The sequence below is a fragment of the Polistes fuscatus genome, unplaced genomic scaffold (assembly GCF_010416935.1).
Source record: "Polistes fuscatus isolate 324 unplaced genomic scaffold, CU_Pfus_HIC Scaffold8, whole genome shotgun sequence".
NCBI lineage: Eukaryota > Metazoa > Arthropoda > Insecta > Hymenoptera > Vespidae > Polistes > Polistes fuscatus.
In genome coordinates, this window is record NW_025113162.1 from 3,090,665 (window position 1) to 3,114,792 (window position 24,128).

Sequence of the window (24,128 nt, forward strand, 5' to 3'; positions counted from 1 at the left end):
TCCATTCTGTATTTTTCTTATATTTCTTTTTTTTTCCTCTTTTTGCATTTTTTTTTTTTTGATAGATCATGAATATAATTTATGTATATTCATTGGGGATGTGTTCATTCGCAATCTTAAAACTTATATACTAAACAATTTCTTTTTATCGTGTTTAAACAGCATCTACGATTAATCTATGTCTTAACATTATATTAAAAATGAATAGAAAAGTTGCGAACTAATTAAATTAATGCTGTTTCGTTTTTAAGACACCCGGCGACTAATGAACGTTGTCGCCAGGTAAAAATAGCAAAAAAGAAATTAATTCCATCGCTATAACGAAAATATCTGCTGGCCATTCTCATAAACCAGTATTTTGTACATAGTTCTTTAAAACGTTATTACGTTTTTCCTTTTTCTTTTTTTTTTTTTTTAATTTTTTTTTCTTTTCATTTTTCTTCTTTTTTTTCCATATAATTTTGATATTTTATAGAGAAGAAGAACACGAGAAGAACAAAACTAAGTCGTTAGAAACGATATCGGCGAGCACTTAAAATGTATAAATTACACGTATTAATAATCAACGTCTTAACTATTACGTAGGTATTCGAGCGAATATATATATCTCTCTCGATGAAAATATTCGGAGCGTATCTCTGCAAAACAGAATTGTTAATATTACGTTGTTTCAGGTTTATGAGCTTAGCGAATACCTCATCATTTATTTGCCTTAGCTATAAACGTGATCGGTTGGAGTTATAAGAGAATAAATAAAATAACTTTACAAATGTTAATTTTGATGAATTTCACTATATAAGAACATCATATATATATATACACATGTTATGCATTGGAAAGTCATAGTAGGGTACAGTTTTTTTTTTCGCTTCTTTATAGTAGAATATGCATAGAATAGGTTTGTTACAACATATAATGATTTGGTTGGACCTAACTATAATAATCAATACTTTAATGCGTCCACCAGTCCGACGCGACTGGAGGGATAGGAGGTGGGGGTGGAGTCGGAGGGGGGGGAGCGTAGGTCGGGTGTCGTTCATCCGGTGATTTTAGGTCCGATTCGTAATAATGGACGGGGGCAGAGTACACGAAGAAGGAGGAGGGGTTGGGGGAGGATGTATATTCAAGGGAGGAAAGGAGACAAAGATAGGGTGAGACGATGAGAGCTTTGGAGGGAGGATAAGAAGGGGGGGGGGGGTCTAACAGGAATATTTGAGTTTTTATTTTATCATAACTACCATTAGAGATCCAATGTGGTTTTCTTTTTTTTTCTCTTTTCGTTCTTTCTTCTTTTTCATCTTTTTTTCTTTTTATCGGTTTTTTATATTATTATTATTATTATTATTATTATTATTATTATTATTATTATTGTTGTTATTATTATTATTATTATTATTAATCTCTTTTACCTCGTTCCTTGGTAATCTTATTCAGAATACTAAACTCTCAAGTGGCGTCATAATATTACTTTAAATTCATGATAATAAAGTCTATTCGTATGAGAGTTTAACTGCGTGTCAACGTGTCTCATACCATCATATATATATATTTTTATATATATAATATAATTTTAATAATAGTATTGTATATAATATATTTACTACTTGCATATCACAACATAAATTTTTTTCTCTCCTCTTTCTCTCTCTCTCTCTCTCCCACACTCATTCATTCACCCGTTCTTTTTATCTCCCTCGTTTACTTTCTCTCCCTTCTCCTTTCTTCCTCTCTCCCCCTATCTTTTTTTCCTTCTTTCGCTAGTTTTTTTTTCCTCGTTTTCTTTCTGACATACGATACACTCATGTACACTAAACATACACTCAATTCTCTTCCATACGCGCGATTGACATATATCATTCGTACAGTGTTTACCGCAAACACACTCATATGATTTATCTTTTTCCATCTACATAATTGTTATAACGCTGCGGTAGTCGAGTAGTGGTTGAGTTTTTAAGCATTGTAGCGTCTTTCAAGAGAGCTTTATTTATCTTTAATTATCGAAACTCTATGTTCACTTTTTTTTCTTTGCTAATTTTTTTTTTTTTTTCATCAAATGAAAGACGAAAATAATAATAACAATAATTCTTTTCTCTCTCCCTTTCTCTCTCTCTTTCTCTTCATTTCTATCTCTATCTTTTTTTAATCTTGATCGAAACGTTTCTCACCGCAAAATGCATACTGCAGGGGGAAAGTGTTGGAACAACTAGTTCTCTCTTTCTTTTCATTTTTCTTATTTCTTATTCACTTTTTCTCTCGTGTCTTTTTCTCATACAAGGCGACAGCATAGGATACGATCAAGATCTATACATTTTTAGATCATTCTAACTGCACAACAGCAATGCATAGTCGCGATGATCCATTGATCGATAGAATCTGATCGAAAACAGCTATAGCACAACACGCTGGCTCCATCGAAAGACTATAAACAAGCATTTTTTATTCAGTGCAAAAGACACCGAGCAAAGAGTACGCGTGTATGTGTTTATATGTGTATGTTTGTGTTTGAGATGTGTGTGTGTATGTATATATATTAATTTACATATATATGTATACATGAACTATGTCCCGTTGTATAAATTATACACATGGCATATACGTTCTCGATAGGAAACAAAAATTATAGAATTTATTATAATTTCAGAATCGTATTTCTTACTCTTTCCAATAGTAATAGTAATTTCCTCTATTTGGTGGATGTCATCGTGCTCGTTGCTATAGATCAATCATTGTCTTGTTATCAATAATCATTATATGATATATATACATATATACCTTCATTCGTCTAATAATTTCACATATGAAAATGTCTTTTTTTTATTATTATTTAAAATTCAAAGAAATATTATTTGTCTTTCTTTTTTTTATATTCTATCCTTCTCTATTTTCAACTCATGAAATTTTATATATCGAGTAACGTGTCAAACGCTTGTGTACGTGTATGTGCTTGTTATTTTCTTGTTCCTCACTTTCAAATTATTTCTTATGGATGTTAAATTCTTTCCTTTTTTAATGTTTTTTTTGACATTTCTTTTCTTTCCTTTTACCCTCTCACTGTCGTTTCTTTTGCCTCATTTTATTTTCTTCTACCGATCTCAACAAGTAAACGAGTAGAATTGTAGTAATTTGTGCTACATTGCTCATGAGCTCAGCCACTAGCATTTATACATCAGCATAAAACCTTAGAAATCATGGCTCAGCTCGAAGTTATTCGTGCTGGGCTCACATTTAAACACGACCTCAGAACATCCAGGGCAGCCGATTAAAGTATGCAGCAAGAGGCTGAGCAGCAACTGCTACCACCACCTTTACTTTTTTGCCTTTGATCTGAAACGAAAAGGGAGAAATGATTTTTCATATTTATATTTCATTTATATTTTTTAGATTTATAATACAACATGATATTAGTTATTACAAATAAATTAGACACTTGTATTTTTGGTTGGTTTTTATTTTTTTAATTGAAAACCGCATTACGTGAACATAAACGTGAATATTAAATGAGGAACAAAAAACCGGTTCGAGAATGACAGCACACATATTATATAAAATAAAAAATTATAAATAAGACCGAAATAAAATGCGTTTGAATAAAAATATAACGAGTAGTCAGAATGTATTGAATTTTTAATTCAGTCACTGCTATTGGTCACAATTTTCAGTATTGCATCGCGAATAAATGTTATAGAAATTATTTCAAATATTTTTAAACGAGAATAAGGATATTTGTGAAGGATTGAATCAGGAAGGTATTTGGGACTCACTCATAATATATCGAATCGAATAATCTTAATTAGTTGTCGTCATAGTCAAGATAGTCAGATTGGATGTACATGTATTGACCATTAGATAGGAAACTTACAAGGAATGGAAATGTTTGTCGTTGTTTAAATGTATCCCATAAATAAGCACGTAATCTAAAAACGCGTGAAAGAAACATTAGCATTGTGTAACATAATTATCTATTTCCATGACCAACAGAAGCAACAGGTTAAGAGAAAAGAATCTTTGAGATTGTGAACATATCTCATTATTTTTGATAGTCAAGATGATAGTAGACGAAATTACGAGAATAATGTTTTTTTTAGTCGCTTTAAACTGCTATAAACCAACGTTTTAATTACTCGAAATTAATCGCGGGGGTTTTTAGTTATGAGCACGCATACTTCTCGACGAAAAAAAGACAATTGCAATCGTGACTAATTGCAATTTTATTAATGAAACGTTTAAAATTTCACGTAACAAAGGATATATATCTCGGGGATAAGGAAGGGGGAAAAAAGGAAAATAAATTAAGAGACGAGAAAAACGTGCAAGGTCGTTTTCTTTTTTTGTTTTTTTTTTATTTCTCTCCTCTTACCTTGGGAATTAGGCTCGGGAAGATTTTCTCGTGGTACCAAATGCATCACCGTGGTTTTCCCGAAAGGAAGCCCAAGTGCACCGAGCGTGACATTGCTGTGCAGAAAACGACCCTGGTAGATTAGCCGCAGGATCTCCGCTTTGGCAACAGCCTCTTCCGCCCAGTCTGAAGAAACAAAAGTATCCTCTTAGCACTGAAATACCTTTTTTCTAGTGATCCGCATTTTCGAGCTTTCACAAACTTAATCTTTTAAAACGTGGAATGGAGAAATTGAAAGATGCTTCGACTAAAAACTCGATAATCTTACTAAACTATTCAAAAAATAAAAAGAAAAAATCTTTTAATTTAGAAAAAAAAAAAAAGAAAAACATCTTTTCAATGAATTTACAGATCCGTTTTCTTGTTTGTTTGTTTGCTCTCTTTTTCTTTTTCTATCTCTCTCTTAAAATCTGACCACCGATTATCAAATTTTATAATGAAGATTGATTGATAATTATAAGAATTACGTATAGTCGATAGGAAAAGCTTTCGAAAAGGTTTCATTTCGTTTAAGAGAGTTATATTTAAACTCAGAAACCATACGACTTTCAGCTTTACTACTCTCTTCTTCTTCTTCTTTGCTTTGCTAGTGATATACGAGGATCAACGATGATTTTTCAATCCCCGAAGTTGTTTGAAAGATTCTCGATGCAATATAATCGACAGTAGCTTAGCCCGGTCTCATAAATCTTATGTTCCGTTTGAATTAAACCGACTACTAACGACCGCCTTTCCTATCCGGTGTTCTCTCTATCCGGTGTGTTCTACACAGAAGCATCTGCGGAATGTCGAAATCCAATAACAACCTACCTTCCGGCCAGTTTTCAAACACATGGTGCGCTATATCTCCCGCGGAGTCGCTCGGACTGAATAGGAACTCTTTTGTCTTACCACTGACGAGGATGAGGCGTAGATTTATCTGTAACATATCAAAAGCAACAAGGGGATACTTACAAAAATTCGGAATATTTTTTGAACATTAAACTAACAAATAGTATACTTCTATATTTTCTTTAAGTTAACGTACGACGTAGACATACGTGTTAAATAATTTCCATTCCGTAAACATTTTCTGTCGTATATCCTCGATTAATTATGTTGGATACAACAGATAGACACATCAAATTAATTGTTTATTTTTATTAGATATTTATAGAAAAAAAAAAAAAAAAAAAAATAACAAAAAATAAAAACAACACGTATCATATACACGTGAAATTAATCGAATCGAAGTTATAACTTACACATATTTATTTTTATATTAGCATAAATAAAAACTAACGCCGACGTTTGCGTCAGCAATGCCGGTAGTCGTGTAGTAGCCAAAGGTTTTAATATCTACACGCAAGCAAGTTCTTTAATATTTGTATTTTTTTTATTTGTTATCGGTTCCTTTTTTTTTATTTTTAATCTTTGACGGAAAAATAAAAAACAAAACTATCGATTTCATATCTACCTATCTCGCAAAAGTTATATTTTTTTTTCTTTTCCTTTTTTCCCTTCCCAATATCATTTCAACGTCGGATGAATTTTTTCAATCTTCACGAACGATCGGATCTCTATAATAAAAAGACCGAAGGGTGTATACTACTAGTATATATATACACGTTCTTTCTCTCCCCCTCCTCTCTCCCCCATCCTCCCCCTCTGTCTTTCTTTCTTTCTTTCTCTATTTCTGCCTCTCTACCAGTTTATCTATCTAACCAACTATCTGCGACACTTCAACACGAATCTATCGACCCGAGCACCCTTTCCATGACTTCCATCCCTTTTCTGCGACAAACGAGTTGGCGCTTTCGGACAAGGCGCAGGGCTCTTAACCGACTTTATTTTTCCTTAACCGCATATCCGTCGAGTCTTTTTCTTCCTCCGTGTACTTGTGGATCACAACGTGGAGGAAGAAGTTTCTCCCGCAACATCCCACACTTTTTTTTTCGTACGTATTTCTTCGTCATTCTACACGTAACCCTTTATGATCCTTACTAGAAGTCAATTCGTCGAAAAACTATTTGAAACACGATTCTCTCTCTCAATTGGATTTTTATTATTTACTTTTATATACCGTTGATATCATATTTATATATTAATACGTTTAACGTTCTTGTTAATAATTTTAAGAGACATTTGCTTCTATTTCTTTTTATAAAAAAAAAAAAAAAAAAATGCTTTATCGGTCAATCACGTGTTAGGCATAAGAAAGTGATATGTAATTTCATGATGCATACGCGCATATCTGATGAAATAAAACCAACGGGTTATTTTACTTTTGTGATAAAGTGTTGTTTAACGCGTTCACGTGAGAGACGGGATCGTATTTCGTATGTCATTCCTTCCGTTTGACGACTTTATTATTTCTTGTTTTTTTTTTATTTCGATTAAACCGATGATTGATTTGAATAAAACGTTTATACCATCCAGTAGGGTACAACAAGCCGTTCAATGAAACAATCATGCATGTAACACTGGTGTCACATCCAATGTACATTAACGCGTTACATTTGTTTGTATCTTATATCCTTTGATCTATGAATTATTTTTTCTAAAAAATAAAAAGACAAAAAAAGGAGGAAAAAATGCAAGTACAAAAAAGTATTAAATAAAGATCGATATTAAGGAAATGTTTTATCTCTCTAATTCATATTTATATTTTATATTTGTAACAACATATATATGTTTATCGATAAAACTTAATCCTTAGTGCAACGGATAATTTTTTTTTATTTTCCTTATTATTTAATCGTATTGAAAAGTTTTCAAATTAAGAACGTTTTTCGTTGGTATGTACTTTGGCGAATGCGAATTCAATTATCGAACGAGAAGCAGTCGGCATAAATAATCACGGATGTCGAGTAGGAGAGACAGAGAAAGAGGGGGAAAGAGGGGAGGAGGAGGAGGAGGAAGAGGAGGAAGAGCAGGAGGTGGAAAAGGGAAAGAGAGAGGGAAAGGGAGAGGAAGACTCGATAAAGGGTGTAGTCTGGAGGGGCTTCAGGTCGAAAGAGAGTAGAGAGGAGAAGGAAGAGGGCGGTAGGGCTTTTACTACGCCCAGCTCGTGACCCTTTGCGGTCTTTGCGGTCGCAAGAATCCGTTGTTCGGCCGCTAAAGCGTAAATCATTGTCCTCGTCGCACGAATTATCGGCCGATGCTAAAGGCGTACACACACACACACACACACCCACACACACACACACACTCAGCAAATGCTGCCAAACGCTTGGCCAACCCTTTAACGAATTTGATAATGTCACCTTAACACGATCATTCATTTAACGTTGATTCATACTTTTTACTTCGAATAATACAAAAGTCAGATAAAGTAAAAAAAAAAAAGAAAAAAGAAATGGATGGATATTTTTCTTAAACGGTCATTTCAGTGTCAAGGACATTTTTACATAAATTATTACATATGTACATGTAATACGTGTTAAAGTGTTATCGAGTTGAGAGAACGAAAGAATAAAAAGCCATGAGAAACGTTTATTCAAATAATAAAGTCAGCAAGTATCGCTACGCCAAAGTCTATATATTAAATCAACAAGAAATTTCTACTAACGTTTCGATTTATTCTAATATTTCTCTTTTATGGTGCAGATAAAACGATATAGTTGCATGAATAAAGATGAGAGAAAGGAATAGGAAGAAAATGGGAGAATAAGGTAAATGTTTAAGAACCCCTTTCCTGTATGTAATTGTATGTAAGTTAGAAACGAAACATATGGATTTTGTAAAAAAACACGAAAAAAACATAAGAAAAAGATTAACGAGTAAAAGTTCATTTTGATGATAACGAATTATTAATAATATTAATAATAATAATAATTCAAGAACGCGAAAACTAGTTGGATTAATTATGGAATTACAAATGATGAATAGAGATGAGAGTAAACTGATGAAAGAGATATCGAGATTGCGAGAGGAAGGAGGACAGATAGAGAGAGAAGAAAAGATAGAAAGAGAGAAAGGAAGAGAGAGAAAGAGAGAGAGAGAGTTTCAACAGAGGATCGTTTCTGAAGAGACGATAAGTCCTCCCGAGAGTATCGAGCGCTTGTTTCCTCTTGAAGGAGACGGAAGCGAGTTGCTTTCACGATTAACCGTTATCGTTCGACGTGAACGAGCCGAATTTTAAGCGTTTGCTCGTTACACCGAAAGCGTCCCTTCGGAAGCCCAGAAGAGTATAACAGAGAGGGAGAGAGGGAAAGAGAAAATGAGAAAGTAAGGGAGAGAGAATTTATAAGAGTGAGTGAGTGAGTGAGTAAGTTAGAGAGAGAGATGGAAAGAGGGCAGACAGAAAGAGGAAGGTGATCGATGTTTAAAGTTTGGAAGTCTAGTCGTCGACAGGCCTCCCTTCGATAGCTCTTCGAGGATATAAAGAGGGATCGCTTTGACGATACTTGAACGATCTTGCTGCGAGCTTAACTGTTAAAATCGACAAACTGTAGTCTCGTAAACTACATTTATGGTACGGCCAAGTTATGCGTAGTACATACATATGTTTTTACGTTTTATTTGCAGTTGATTTGCAGCATCATTTGTATATACGTTGCTGTGAAAGATCGAAATTGGATAATTTCAAGATTCACGTGGTCGCTTGGTTTATTTTGGAAATATTTAATGTATAAGAATGAACTCAAATATTGAGTCTTTCATCGACTTATTTGGCGTGTGTTGACAAACGACAACGTGAATCTTGACAGTCTTCAATTTCGATCTTTCACGGTAATATATATATATTTCTTTTTTTCTTCTTCTTTTCGATAACTTTTCTTAGGTATTATTTATTACATATTATTTTTAGATGTTAATTAAGGTTTTCGTAGTTTAGTTGTCTATGTTTTATGACACTCGGTATATATACTCGGTGAATTATTACTTGTGTATTAATGCAAGTTAAAAAGTTTATTTTATATTTTATATTTTACAATTATTTATATTATAAAATAAATTAGTCAACGGGTTACGTTGGATTACTAGTACACGTCAGATTACCAAAGGCAAGCAACGTTGGCACGGTTAATAAAATGGAAGGGTGACACGTTCGGGGAAAACAAAAACCGTGTGCTGTTGACTCCAGTCAGAGGCGGTAAAAAGACGCGACCCCTTTGATAATATTGAATAAGTGTGAGATATTCGTAGAGAAGTGACTCGTACTCGAAAAAAAAAAGGGAGGATAAAAAGAAGACACGTTATATTATAAAATAAATCATAAAATAAATCATAAAAAATGAATTTACTTTTCAATTATTGTGACTTAAATATCATTGTCGTAATTGCCATTATAGTGAGCAAAGAAATAAAAACAAACAAACAATTTGAAGTAGAAGAAGAAGAAGTTAATAAACGAACTTGAAATCAACGAATTGATTTTCTTATTATGACACTTGTCTCTCGTCGAGCACGCTTCGTTCCTCCCATAGAAATTTTGTTTTTGGTTCCTTTGAAAAAAAAAATGAGACGCGTGCGTACGAGTACTGGTTACAAGAGTCCCGGAGAGACTTAAGAGTCGTTGAATTGTGGTAACGTGCGTACAATGTTGCGTGTATAAGGCGAAGTTTGCGGGGAAGCGCGTTATCTTCTCGTTTTGAAGTCGTGAAACCGTGGAAAGAGAAAAGGGTGTATCGTTGCCTCATGGTCCAAGAGAGAGAATCAGAGAGAAAGGGAAAGAGAAAGAGAGAGTGAGAGAGAGAAAGAGAGAGGGAAAGAGAGTTTTCGGAGAGTCGGTCGACCAACACGTACTTCAAAGGGATTTATTCATGCGGTAGCGTTCGATACTCTCACTCTTCTTTTTCTCCATCAGTCTACCCATCTTCTCTCCCTCTCTCTCTCTTTCTCTCTCTTTCTGTTCCTCTCTTATGGCTCTTGGCAAGTGAAGTAACACGTTGAACGAACGCGTACTACACGACGCATCGTCGTGTTCTCCGTTCGAGTCGGCTACCGTATGTTCAAAAGAGGTACTGACTGCTTCTGACTCTCTCATCCCTCCCCCGCCTCTCTCTTCCTACACAACTCTCTTTTCCTCTACCTCAGCTTCAGCTCCAGCTTCAGCCTCATTCTCATTCTCCTATCTTCTCACCCTTCCTTCAAGCTAGCTACTCTTTCGGCCTGGAAACGCTTCTATACGCTTCCTGCATCGCGTATCGAGTTTACCCCTTTCGGTGATAACCAAGAGTTCAGGACTCTTTTACTCTTTATTTTCTCTCTTCTGCACTCTTCCTTCTACTTGTTAAAGTTGAGTACTGAGATCAACCGAATGGTAGTAAAATAAATGCGTCTCTCCTCTTTTACCCCCATTTCCCCGAATAATAAACTCCTCTTCTTCGAGTCGTTATATTTTTTTTAGTTATTTAGTCAGTCCCCCTTTCGTTCAAGTACAATAGGGTTGAGATAAAAGGGTGTACGGGGTTCTTTCTTTCTTTTTTTTTTTTTTTTTACTCTTAACCTTTGAATCATCCCAGAGAATCCCCGTTGTAAAGTCTACGTGTATGCTGCATTCATGAAAGATTATTATATCAAATGTTTCTTGTAAAGTATTAATAAATTTTCGTTATATCGAGTGTAAAAATAAAAAAAAAAGTGAAAATAAATTTACGTAAAAAAGTTAACAAGTACTATTTTTTTTTCTTTTTACGTAGATTCGCTTGAACGGGCTTTGTTCGTGACGGTGCGATACTTTGGTTTAAAGCGACGAACTTCAAATTAGCATGAAACGCATCCGGTAACCCTAAGCTGACTATGAATATGGCTCTTTACGATGACCCTAGTACGCGAAACCTTTGATAATAATTTCGAAGATTAGGTTTATACCGTACATATACCTCGACAGCACTTTCTCGCTTTTTATATATCCGTTGATGCGCCACCAAAGGAAGTTTCACGCGTCAGCGATGTTACAAAATTTACGTTTGCTGCAATAGACGATCGACGCAAATAAATCTCCGATGTAAAAATTTTGAAGGATGGAAGAGAAAAAAAAGAAAAAAAAAAAAAAAGAGGGGGGACAAAAAGGTTCTGAGATCGGAAATTGTAAATTAATGTTGTCGCGTTGAAATCGGTTTTTGAAATGGTAGAAAATTTTTTCGAAATATCTGTCAAATTCGGGAAGTCAAAACCACGAAAATACACGCAAAACAACGCGTTCCGTTCTCTTGATGATTCAACGATTAGGGGGTGAATCCATTTAAAACCGACAATTAATGCCGTATCCGGTGGTCATTTCTATTCGCTGAGAAACGACGAACGAACGAAGCTTTAGTAGAAAAAGAGAGAGAGAGAAATAAAATAGTTAATGATCAAACGAGAATGATCGATCTCGTTCATGATCCAAGTTCCAAGTCCCGAATTCGAAAAGATCGATATGACCTCTCTCCCTCCTACCCCTTTTTCCCAATGTGTTCTCTAACGCGTTTCCAATTGCTCTAGTTCGCATCATCTCCTCGTGCAATCCGTTTTCCTCGGATTTTCGAGCGCACGTTTGAGGTTTTAACCGAAATTTCGATTAATATTTTCTATATTATTCATTTCTACGAAAAAAAGTGTTAGTCGTACAATTTTTATTCGGCTATATTTCAATTTGATAGAGACCGAAGAAAGCTTTCGTTTTCGTTAAACGATAATAATGCGATTTATCCCTCTTGTTTGAAAAAATTAATGAAATATAATTAAATTGAACAAATAAATCAGATTTGTGGATTTAACAAGATTATCAAATTTTATACGAAATATCGTGTTAGAGATTACTTATAATACGTTAATGATGGATGACTTCTTTTAAAGATATCTTCTTTTAGACAAATGACATTGTTTGTTACTGATCGTATAGTTAAAGAAGTCATTGACCTCTTCTACTAGGAATCGATCAGTCTCGGTCGTTAGGTAGAAATACTTGGCACAGTTCCATCGAATTTAACAATGCGCACTTTAACTTAATTAACACCGATGATAAATGGTCGTCGTTGCGAACTAGAATTTACGTACGAGTATAAAAGCTTTTTAGACTAATAAATTTGCTATATAATAATGAACGAATTAATTCGATGCACCGCGGAGGCGGCAGGCACACGCTCGTTACACACAAACACACGCGAACATACTCTTTCTCACCTCTTTGCCCCTCCCCTCTTCATTGACCATTTAACCAGATCTTCTTTGATTTAGGACAACGATTTCCACCCCCCCCCCAATACCTTTTAAGTAACTTATTACATTTTATACCATGAAATTATCTCTCGTGAATAAATAACGTCATTATTTTTTATCGATTTAAATGGAACTATTAGATAGTATTATAAAAATAAACACACTTCATAATAGATAGCACTTATCTATCTCGTATGTATAAAAGAAAAATTTGTTCTCCCTCACCCCTCTTCTCTCTATCTCTTTTTCTTTTTTCTTTTATATTGGTTTGTGTATCAGCAAATTAATTAACAGTTTCGCGTTATCTCGATAAAAACTCCGGGACAATCTCACCCTGAAAGAAACTTGGTTGGGTCTAATATCAACGGCGATTCTTCTGATTAAGGCCAGGGTTAAAAGAGCTAGCACATCATCGAGACGTTTATCGATGCAAATAGGTTAAGTACACCTGTTACTATACTATGTTCCCGACGAATCGTAATAATCGTTGAAACGTTTATTCGAGAACGCGACGTACGACAGATCATTCTCGTACGCAAATATCGTCACTTCGAGCTCGTGCTTATGGATGCTGGTATACGCGTGGGTGAGCGTTGCCAAGTTACCGAGCACGCAAAATGAATCGAATCTCGTGCTATCCCGTATGGATGAGCCGAAGGTTCAACGTCGATATCGATTCGATTGAAAAATTTCTTATTCCGACGATTGCAAATGATCAGAAAAAAAAGAAACCAAAAAAAAAAAGAAAGAAAAACAACACTCGTTCCGTATAATTATTTTCTCACATTCAACAAATTATTAATAATATATACATATATATATGTATAAATAATTGGTATACATATATACCAATTATTTATCGACAATATATATTTTTCATTTGATTAAATTTTACCTTAGAATATCGTCAAATTTTAATTGAACATATTATACAGATACGATTCTCTATTGTTTCTGATATATTTAATAAAACAAGAATAACAAGACTAACTCACTTGTATTATTACAATTATTTCTCATACGATTTCGTGATATTTACTTAGCAACCGTTATAGAGATTAATTGTTAAATAAATTCTGTTAACATGCGTGTTACGTTACACTCCACTTCTTCCCACACACGATGATCGTTATCATCAACATCGTTATTATTATTATTATTAATAATACTAATATTAATATTAATATTAATGTATTAACATTTGATTATTATAACTTTCTTTTCTTTATTAGCCTATGTTCTTTTCTCTTTTTCTTCTTTTATAAATTTCTCTTATTTATAGACAAAATTTTAATGAAAACTGTTCATTGACGAGATGCGTTCCATTTCGTAGATATGCATTATCTAAATATATAAATAGTTTCAAAATTTTTCTAATTTTTTTTTGTAAATCGAAGTATCGTAAAAGCAAAGAAACGATTCATTGTTCCTGCTATATCGCAGTCGACGTTGATGGCGCTTCCTGTAAATCTAAAAGCGGTTTTTCACGTCTTCTTCTATCGCTTAAGTGGCTGTTCCATTTAAGCTTCAAGCTAAGCTAAAGCGTAGGCGCGAACCGATCTCTTCAAGGGAAAAATTCATATTTCGATCATCTTTCACGAAGAAAATGACTTTCTCTACCGAAATAAGGTAGAGAAAATGTATAACAGTATAAAAAGATAAATCGATAGATCGATATTTATTTGATAAATGAAACAAGAAAAAAGAAAAAGAGAACAATTAAATAAAATTAAATAAAAATAGTATTTCGAAGTAATAATTGTTCATAATTTTATCGTCGTACGATATGATATACAAAATACGAAATAAAAATGTTACCCGTTTTTATTCTAAAAATATGCAAATGGACAAATGAGATAATAAATTGTGTAAAAAAATGTATTTTCAAATTATTAATTCGTATGAAATAAATATATTTCATCGCATTTTATTTGCTCGACTCGCCTTAAACGGTATCGCTAATAAAAACGAATACTATTATTTTCTTTTTTTTTCTTTTTTAACGATTACTTATCACCGTTGCAAACCACAGTTATCATCATCGTCTTCTCTAATAAAATGAGATCGCTTTAACGGCTGCTTTTCTAAGAATTCATATGAAGAGGGAACTCGGTTCATTTATAGAACATAAAAGCTTATAGGCTGTCGCACTTTGGCTTTTATGATTTTACTCTTTCTATATAAATAATGATAAAGATTTTTCTCATTAATTTAACGTCCCTTCGAGAAAAAATTATTTTCCATTCCAACATTTTTCCTTTCTTTATTTATTTCTCTCTTTCTCTTTCTTTTTATTATTGGAAAAATGATTCGACCACTCGTCAACGTCACGATTAAAGCGCATGTAACAATACAATTATTTGATCGACAGAATAATTTTGATAATTTTCTGTTCAAGCGAGAAATAATTAATACGAAATTGGAAACGTTTTTGTTTTCCATTTATATCGTATAGAATTGTTTAATATTTTATTTCTTCTCGAAATTAAAGTAACGATGATGGGCGAACCTACGCATTTGAATGTTTTTTTTTGTTTTTTTTTTGAAAAGGTATATTGTTTCGAATATTAGAGGAAACATCGATCGTTGTAGCTTTTCTTTAAATGAAAATAATATTTGTTCACAATTTGTATCGTCAATCAAACTTGTCTTATCACATTTTCCATATAAATATTTTCATACATTTCATATTTACAAAGTTATTAATTTAATTTTTAATATATGACATATCAATGAGATAAGAAAAAAAATATTTCATGTGAAAAGTAAGCAGCAAATGAATCAATTTCGGAGAAAATATTATAATTTTGATGAAAAATTTGTCTTCTAGCGATACCGAAAAAAAAGCAACAACAAAAAAACTTGATTTTCTTTGAAATAGAAAGAATTCTTTCTCCCATAACGAATGATTTCATTAACTCATTCTCCTTGCAATTAATTTTTCGAGATTAATGTTATTGTATATATTATCCGTCCAAGCGATATATTTATCTTTTCATAACTAGGTTCAAAAAAAATCTTCCTTATAAATAAATTATCATCATCATCATCATCATCCGGCGAGTGAATGGACGATAAGTATTTTTACGTGTCGTCATATTAACGAAACAATCCGAAATATGAAATGATAAGCTTCGATAAATTAATGAATTTCAATCGACAAAAAATTAGGATCATACCAGCGAAAGTTTAAAGAAAGGCGATGAAATAATAATAATAATAATAATAATAATATCAATAATTATTATTTTGTTTTTTCTTTTCTCTATTTAATCGATCTCGCGAGAAGAACAACATTCGATTCTTTCGATAATCTCACGACAAGATATCTTCATACATATTATACTTTCACTACTTTCACCTTACAGGAGAAAGGATTAGAGTTCTCGAATTAAAGAGAATATTTATCCTGAGTAGTAATAGTAATTTGATATCTCAGTATCTAAAGATATATTTAAACGATAAGATTTACACGGAAAAAGAGACGAGTAGTGTGTCCCTATTCCCCTATCCCATTTTTTCTTCTCTGTTTTAAAACGTTAAGAAAATGACTAGAATTCGATTGGGTAATCAAAATGACACGACCTCCTTCACGATTTACTAAGGTAAATAGATTAGACAATTAAGTATGAAATGTCCGAGCTAGAACTGAAAGTAATCGGAATAATCAGACGTTTCATGCTTAATGTCCTAATAATTAGAATTAACTGGTAATCACGCGTGACGTTCGTAGGTCGTAACGAATCGTTCTCTCTTCGAAATGAATTTGAAATTATTTTCCCTTCCTAACACGCTCGGGCGAGCGAGAATTCGAATAATCTTCGGACGAGTTTAATGAGGAAGTCGTCGTCGTCTTTTAACGTAAAGACAAGTGGATTAAGATGTCGAGGATCTTTGAACATCTTTCGTAATTTATCACGATGAGTGTTCGAAACAAAGGAAGATTAGATAGAAAACGAGAGAAAAGGATCAATTCTAAGTACCCATTATTACAATGGATTTGAACGTGAATATGCGAATATGTTTCTTCGTAATTAGATAACTTTATTCATTGTATTTAATTAGTTCTTATATACAGGCTGATTCACTAATTCTTGCCATCAAACTAGCTTCTAAAGTATGATAGTTAACAGAAAAGTTTATAGAATCAAAGTTACATTAAAAATTCGGTAGTATAACATGACGTCAGTTCTTTTTTCTGCTAGGTGTAGTCACTTCTGAGATTTAAATGTCAAGTTTGTTTTTTTTTAAATGAAATGCCATATTTTATTACTTATTTTCTGATAGCAGTTGTCGTGGCGAATCCATTATTTTTTTATTTTATTTTTTTTTTTTATTTAATAATATTTTATTGACCCTAGAGCCTAGGCTCCCTAAAGGCCATTAATTACAGTATAGTACAATGTAATGTATAGATAAAACAAAACAAAAATTAAAATTATGTAATTATTATTAAACTTATTATTATATTAGTAGTAACGCACAGTAAGTAGATAAATGTAAAAAGAAAATAGTAAATAATAAATAAAAGTATAATAGTTCTATAATAGTAGAACTAAGCATAATTATGTAAAATTATATTTCTCTCTAATTATAAGAATAAAATATTTCTTTAAAATCAAATTGATATCAATATGAAAGTTTAATAATCTTCAAATAGGTTTCTGCGGATAGAAATTGTGAAAGTTTGCATTACGAATAAATATAAATGATTTCAAATTTACAGTGGAGACAGTTACGAATATTCCCGTGAATCACTGTACATTTGCAGTTATACATTTTGGTTCTTTCTCTCTCTCTCTTTCTCTCTCATAATCTTCATTCGAGCTCTTTATATTTACGGTTTCGTTCAATTAATGAATTATATTCGATTTAATTGAAATTACAGTGACAACGTCGAGAAGTATTTACCAATTAATTGTAAACCATTATAACATCGTATTAGATCTCATCTTCGAATTGTTATACATTTTATATGATTCATAATCGATACCTCGAATTACAAAGAGACACGTTTGAAGAAAGAATCGTATTGGTGGGATGTGTGTTTTTTTTTTTTTTGTAATGGAATAAGAGAACAAATTCTTTACAGCACGTAGTAACTTTTATTTATTACTGATTGCTAGTGCCACCGTCGAAAACGGAAGCGGTGGTCCGTAAAAAGGGAAGATAGAAGGAGTAAGAGTAGGCGAAGGAAGCAAAGATGTAACGGAAGTGGGCTAAGCTTTGCGATAGTTTTACCTTGATACCATGAACGCGCGTCACGATGTCGAGGCTACGAGAGTTGGGATCGACTAACCGGGTCATTGGGGCATTCGGGCGGCAAAACCGAGTGCATTCGTGCGCACTTACATCCATACGTCCTCTGCGAGAGAGAAAGAGAGAGAGAGAGAGAGAGAGAGAGAGAGAGAGAGAGAGAGAGAGAGAGAGAGAGAGAGAGAGGTTGTATACGCGACTAAAATCGAATTCAATTCCACAGAACTTGAATTCCCATGTCGTATGTACATGTTTACACGCATACAAATAACATTTCTTTTCTTTATTTTATTTTCGAATAAAATAATAATGCATCGTTTTTCATTCCAAGGATCTAACTCTCGTACGATTGGAAAGGAAAAAATTACTACTACAATTTTCAATTTATAATATATATATATATTAATATTTTTAATATATTAGTAATATTTATTAATATATTACTGTTACTAATATTCAATCATTCTTTTAATACTAATTTGAAAAGTTATGTTAATTTAAGTCATGAAATCAAGATTAGTGTGACGTTTCGATTTTAAATTTTATATATACAACACAACGAACGGTTAATAATTTTCTTCCTACTTCGTGTCCTTCGAATGAATCTAAAAAAAGAAAAAATAAAATACCACTTTGGCAATTTCGAACGCCCTTCGAATAAATTTCGAACTAATCGAAAAAGGAGGAAGTGTAAGAAGAAAAAGAGAGGAATTCGGTATGGAGAATGAACGAACATGGACGATTACTTTTACGTTTGGTTCCTTTTATATACGATCATTGATTCTATCGTTTCGTTTCACTTATTCGATGATCCTAGCGATTCGAACCATGCAAATTTGTTCGTGTTTTAACCTGTCTCCTCTCTCTGCCCGTTCCCCACGAGAGAGAGAGAGAGAGAGAGAGAGAATTGACACGAACAATCCTTTGATCTTCGTCCGTCCGATGTCCGTCTCGTCGAGATACACGAGCGATACCGGCTTGGCCGATTGTAATTGGCGAATACTAATGAACCAACCGGCTATTTGTGGTCCTGATCGACTCTTGTGTTTTGTGCCTTTAATTATACGCTGTTTAGGAGCAAAATTACGGACAAATACATGTATGGTAGTTAATTTTGAGATTATGATTGTAGGATCAAATTGACTACACGTTGGTGTAGTCTGACTGAAATTACGTTTGATATTTTATACGCACGACGTTGCACTTTTAATCTCGAAAACGAGAAGAGAGAAATAATATGAAATAATACAATATATTAAATATTTTCGTTTCTTTTTGTTCATATTTTAATTGTATGCCACTCGTGAAATTTTCTTATTATTATAGATTTTGTAAAATTGTATTATATTTTATTTCTTTCTTTTTTCTTAAGTATAAATCTATCGATGAGTTGTTTATTAAAAACAATATTTCATTGTTTTCACTGAGAATAATGCATTACGAATCAGGGGTAATATTTTTTTTATTTAGAATTGTATTATATTCAATAACTATTCTAATTGATATCACGTAATCAGGTCAAGTTGATCCTCTGTATCGATGATTATAAAGCCCATAAAGTATAGCGATTAAATACGATTAAATATATGTATACATATATATATATATATACATTTGGCTCGTTAAAAAGGAAATTAGCAAACTGTAGTATTCGCAACTGTCGACGTGTATTCGCGAACCGACAAAATAATCATCCTTTTAATGGGAAACGTAATTGATTTTTGCATGATGGACGCGAGTCCTATTGTTCCTACCTACCGATTATTTTCGTACGTTTTATCGCGAACTATATATATATATATATTAGGTAAAGTAAAAAGTATCCTCCTATTTTAATGCAAAAACGAAACAAATTTTTCTTTTCATATTCTCAAAATATATTATACAATTGTTTCGTGATTGATTTTTTTAATTCCTTGCCTACATCACTATTGCATCGAATATCGCGTTGACATTCAAAATTTCTAAATTGAAAACCTTTGGACCAGCTTTATGTCACGCGTACTAATACTGCTATCGCGTTCACAAACATCACAAATCTTGTTACCAACTTGACCCACATTCTTTCCCTTTTTTCTAACAAAATTTCCAAATCTATCGAATTTTTTCTTTTTCATTGTTCATTCATTTTCAAGATACAATAACTTTTTCTCCAAACCAATATACTTCAATTTTCAAACTCTCATCAAATTGATTTATTAAAATTTTCTATTACTTCTTTTTTTTTCCTCTCTCCTGAGATCATCAAATTAACCTTATCTTTGAACTATATAACACAATCTACGATGATTCGTATTAACGTTCATAATTTACGTAATCAACGTTAAGTTTTCATCATTCGTTACCATATTGTGTGTGTGAAACACCAACATAAAAGTATATTAATTTTATTTTTTATAAACCAAAAAATAATAAATAATTGATAATAACGCGAATCTACATTTACATAGACATACATTTATATATATATATATATCGTTACGATATAATTAATGCCATTATTCCGACTACAGAGAGTAATAAATGTTACATTAATTCCAAACCGCTAACAAGTATGTACGTGGTCACATAATCACAAAATAATGAAAAGAGCGAAAGAGAAAGAGAGAAAGAGAGAGAGAGAGAGTGTGTGTGTAAGAGAGAAAAAGAATAAAATTTCACGAGGTAAATTTTAAGTGACGCGTACGTACATTCATGAATTGCTTTGAAATATTTCGCGGTATGTCTCAATGTAACGTGAACTCTAGTAAATTTACTGAACGCAAAAGAAAAATAGGGGAAAAAGAAAGAAAGGAAGAAAGAAAGAAAGAAAGAAAAATAGAAAAATTCCTACGTCAAAAGTAATATTTTCTTGCATCGAAAAATACTAACTCTTTCTAATCCGTGTTCCCTGTCCCAAATAATAAACGTAAGTTATTAACACCGAACTATTCTAAAAATGAAATGGACAAAAAATAATAAGTTTTACATTTGAAAATAGAAAAAGAAATAGATTTTTTTTTAAATCTAAATTCATATAAATATACATATATACACTTTCACAAAAAAATGTTTAAAAATATTTTGATATACGCACAGATCTGTTAACTTTCTTTTTTCTTTTTCTTCTTTTTTTTTTATATCAATATAAGTGCATAAAAATACCTCGATTTTTTTTAACATTAATTAGTTGACTAATGAAAGAGTCACGTGATTTAACAATGAATAAATTTGATAAGCGAAGAATCGAATGATTGGTAAAAGTTAATCGTAACGATAAGTAAAAGTCTTTAGAATGTTGTTGCAAATAACAATTGTTTCCCGTGCTTTGTCAGGGACATTACCAAAAGGGTTCCGATCAAGGCCACGTAAGAAGGAGGGCTCGCTCATAAATGATTGAAACGGGCATAAATAACGTCGTTAAAGAGAAGTCGATGATCAGTATCGCGATGGAACCAGCAGCAACAATGACGGTGGTGGGTAGCCATAGGATGGACCGATCAATCGGTTGAATTTATTGGCGGTTATTTACATGCTATGCGGATGTCGATAGTACGCCGCAAGCATCCGTAAACGACGAATAAAAACGAAGGAAGACATCGTACACCGTACATACATAAATACGAGCTGTTTAAAGACAAAACTTCGATGCAAAATTGCGACTCATTGTTTCCCCGTTCGTGTATGTGTATGTATGCGTGTGTATACGTTTATATATATTGCATATTATACACAAGAAAAGTGCGTTGGGGAACTTCGAAGCTCGCCTAAACGAAAGACAATGAAAAATTGACGACACTACACTATTGGGAAAGGATTAAAGGAAGATGACATGATTTTTTAATCATATCTTTAGAACAAAGAAACATTTTTAAACGTGCGATGATAACATACGCACATTATGATAATAAATATTTAGTTATATATGAACATATGTATGCACTTCTTGTATTTGTGTGTTTTCTTTCTTTTTTTTCTATTTATTATATACTTCAAATTGTTAAGAGATGATATTTCTCTATTTTCGTACATTTAGTTAATGTTAAAAATACTCGAATTTTATTCGTTTTTTTTTCTTTTTTAAATATATAACTCGTGCTGAGAGGGAGTAATTACTTCTGACGCAACCCTATCAGAAAAATTACTCTTATATATATATATACACACATATATTTCCTGTGACAGAATCATCCAATCAGGAAGAATTCAAGGGAGAAAAAATATGAAACCAAAAAACGAAGAGCAGAAAAGTTATTGAGTTAAAGAAAGGGATAGATAAAAAGGAATGAAAGGCATGACAGAACGGTGAAAACTTTTAACGTGTCATAAGATAATAACGTGGTAAAAAAATATTTGGTAAAAAGATTTTTCCAACGTACCAACGGATCAAATTTGTTAAGAAATTTCAAAAGCTTTTTCAATAGTTGAATATCATTATACCGGGTAAAGAGTATTAGGATGCGAAAAAATAAAATAAGCTGATTCTGGGTACGAACGGAAATTGAAAAATGAATTAATACCATTGCAAAATGTTCTTTATAGAAATATCAATTAAAACAAATTAATCGGAATGTGTATTTTTCATTAAAAAAAGAAAAATTCCGATAATGAAAAATGAATGATGAATAAACAACGATAAATACGATCCGTTTTCCGTTTATTTCAAGTCAATATTTTATTTGCGAATGAATGATATACTATACATTGCTAATAACTCTAAACCGAGTTGTTTGATCATGTATTCCTTTTAAACTATAGAAAATCGTATTAGAATCAATCGAAAATAGAAATAAACAATCAACGGAATATTAATTCGATATTATTTAATTTATTTTACTCTGTTACCTTTGAGATATTGAAATATAATAAAAATCTCAAATTCAAACGTTTTCTAATAACGTTGAAAATGCAATTGTTCTTTGAGATTATATCCAAGTATTTTCACTGATAATTTTCAACAAAAAAAAAACAGAAAAAATAGAGAGGAGAGAGATAGACAGACAGACAGAGACAGAGAAAGAAAGAAAAAAAATAAATTAATGTTTCACAAAAGCAACATGTTCCTTTTATGTACAAACGCAAAGAGAAACTTTCACTGATTGTAAACCGTAGAACATAATCGTTTACCAACGTCTTACGCAAGTTTTCGCGTGAGATAGATCGTTACGATTGTAGAATAATTAATTTTATGCATTTCCACCACGCTGGGCTTGAACTTTCCAGAAACAAAACGTATTATTTTTCTTTTTTCCTCTTTCTTTTGTTTCTCAAGGATGATTCGCGTTTTCTAAAATCCTCTTTCTTTTCGCCATTGACTGCAGCCAGCACTGCACTATCCGTTAAAGTTTTTACTTCTTATGTACACGGACTTCCGGTAATTGTAAAGAGAACTGTAATTATTGTCTCGTTTAATTCACGAACGAAAGTCTCATGTGAAAATTCTATAAAATCATATAACATTTTACACGATAATATTTCACGATAAGGAAACATCATTAATTTTAATTATATACCTCAATAATAAATATAAATTAATAATAATAATAATAATAATAATAATAATATACGATGATTGATATTTATAAATTAAAAAAAAAAAGAAAAGACTGACTATAACGAACAAACAAACAAAAAAGGTTTATTCAGAAAGATTCTATTTGATCTCAATGTCCTTCTTCCTCATAAAAAAAGAAAAAAAGAAAAAAAAGGAGAGGTTCGTCGAGGAGTACATAGGAAAGGTTGCTTACACGTTGAAGGTCTGTCTACTTGTGACCTCGCGTTTTCCTTTAGTAGTTAAAGGTGTTTTGAAGACGCCAGAATGGCGGCTTGTCTCTCTTTCTCTTTTACATACATAAAGATACGTACGTAAGAAAGAGACAGCAATTTTACTACTACTACTACTACAACTCCGAACACTACTAAACACACGTACAAAGACACACACACACGCGCACATCTCCTACATATTTTCTAAGATAGGTCATTGAGATACGAAAAATTATTCAGACGAAAGTCAAGAGGAAAAAGTATAATAAAAAGTAGAAAAAAGAAAGGAAAGGAAGCTAAGAAAAAGAAGAACTGACAGTTCGAGATAAGAACGAAACCCTTATTTCCATCTCCTTCCTTCACTCTCTTTATTTCTTTCTCTCTCTCTCTCTCTCTAGAGGATCTTCGTCTCTTTCATTCGAGTCTTGTGGATCCGTCACGATCTTCTGTTTATCGTCGCACCGGGACACACCAAGATAACCACTTCTTCGAGACTCCAAAGTCGACACATTCGAGAGTATCCTCCTGGTTCTTTCTCGATGAATAGAAAAAAAAAAGTAGGAAAGGAAATAAAAGTTACGCGGTGAGATCTTGCCAA

General features: G+C 32.5%; 1 protein-coding gene across 1 annotated transcript in view; it reads right to left on the bottom strand.

Annotated features, from left to right (window-relative positions):
• Nucleotides 1-3,036: 3,036 nt before the first annotated feature.
• The window catches only part of LOC122524832 (ubiquitin-like protein 3), an 88,605-nt gene continuing 67,513 nt past the window's right edge, over nucleotides 3,037-24,128 (bottom strand). Inside the window, exons 2-4 of the mRNA XM_043647304.1 lie at nucleotides 5,210-5,318; nucleotides 4,361-4,525; nucleotides 3,037-3,327 (exon numbers count right to left, since the gene is read on the bottom strand). Of these exons, the coding sequence (XP_043503239.1) occupies nucleotides 3,263-3,327; nucleotides 4,361-4,525; nucleotides 5,210-5,318 (339 nt within the window). The 3' untranslated portion in view covers nucleotides 3,037-3,262. The remainder of the gene's footprint in view (nucleotides 3,328-4,360; nucleotides 4,526-5,209; nucleotides 5,319-24,128) is intronic.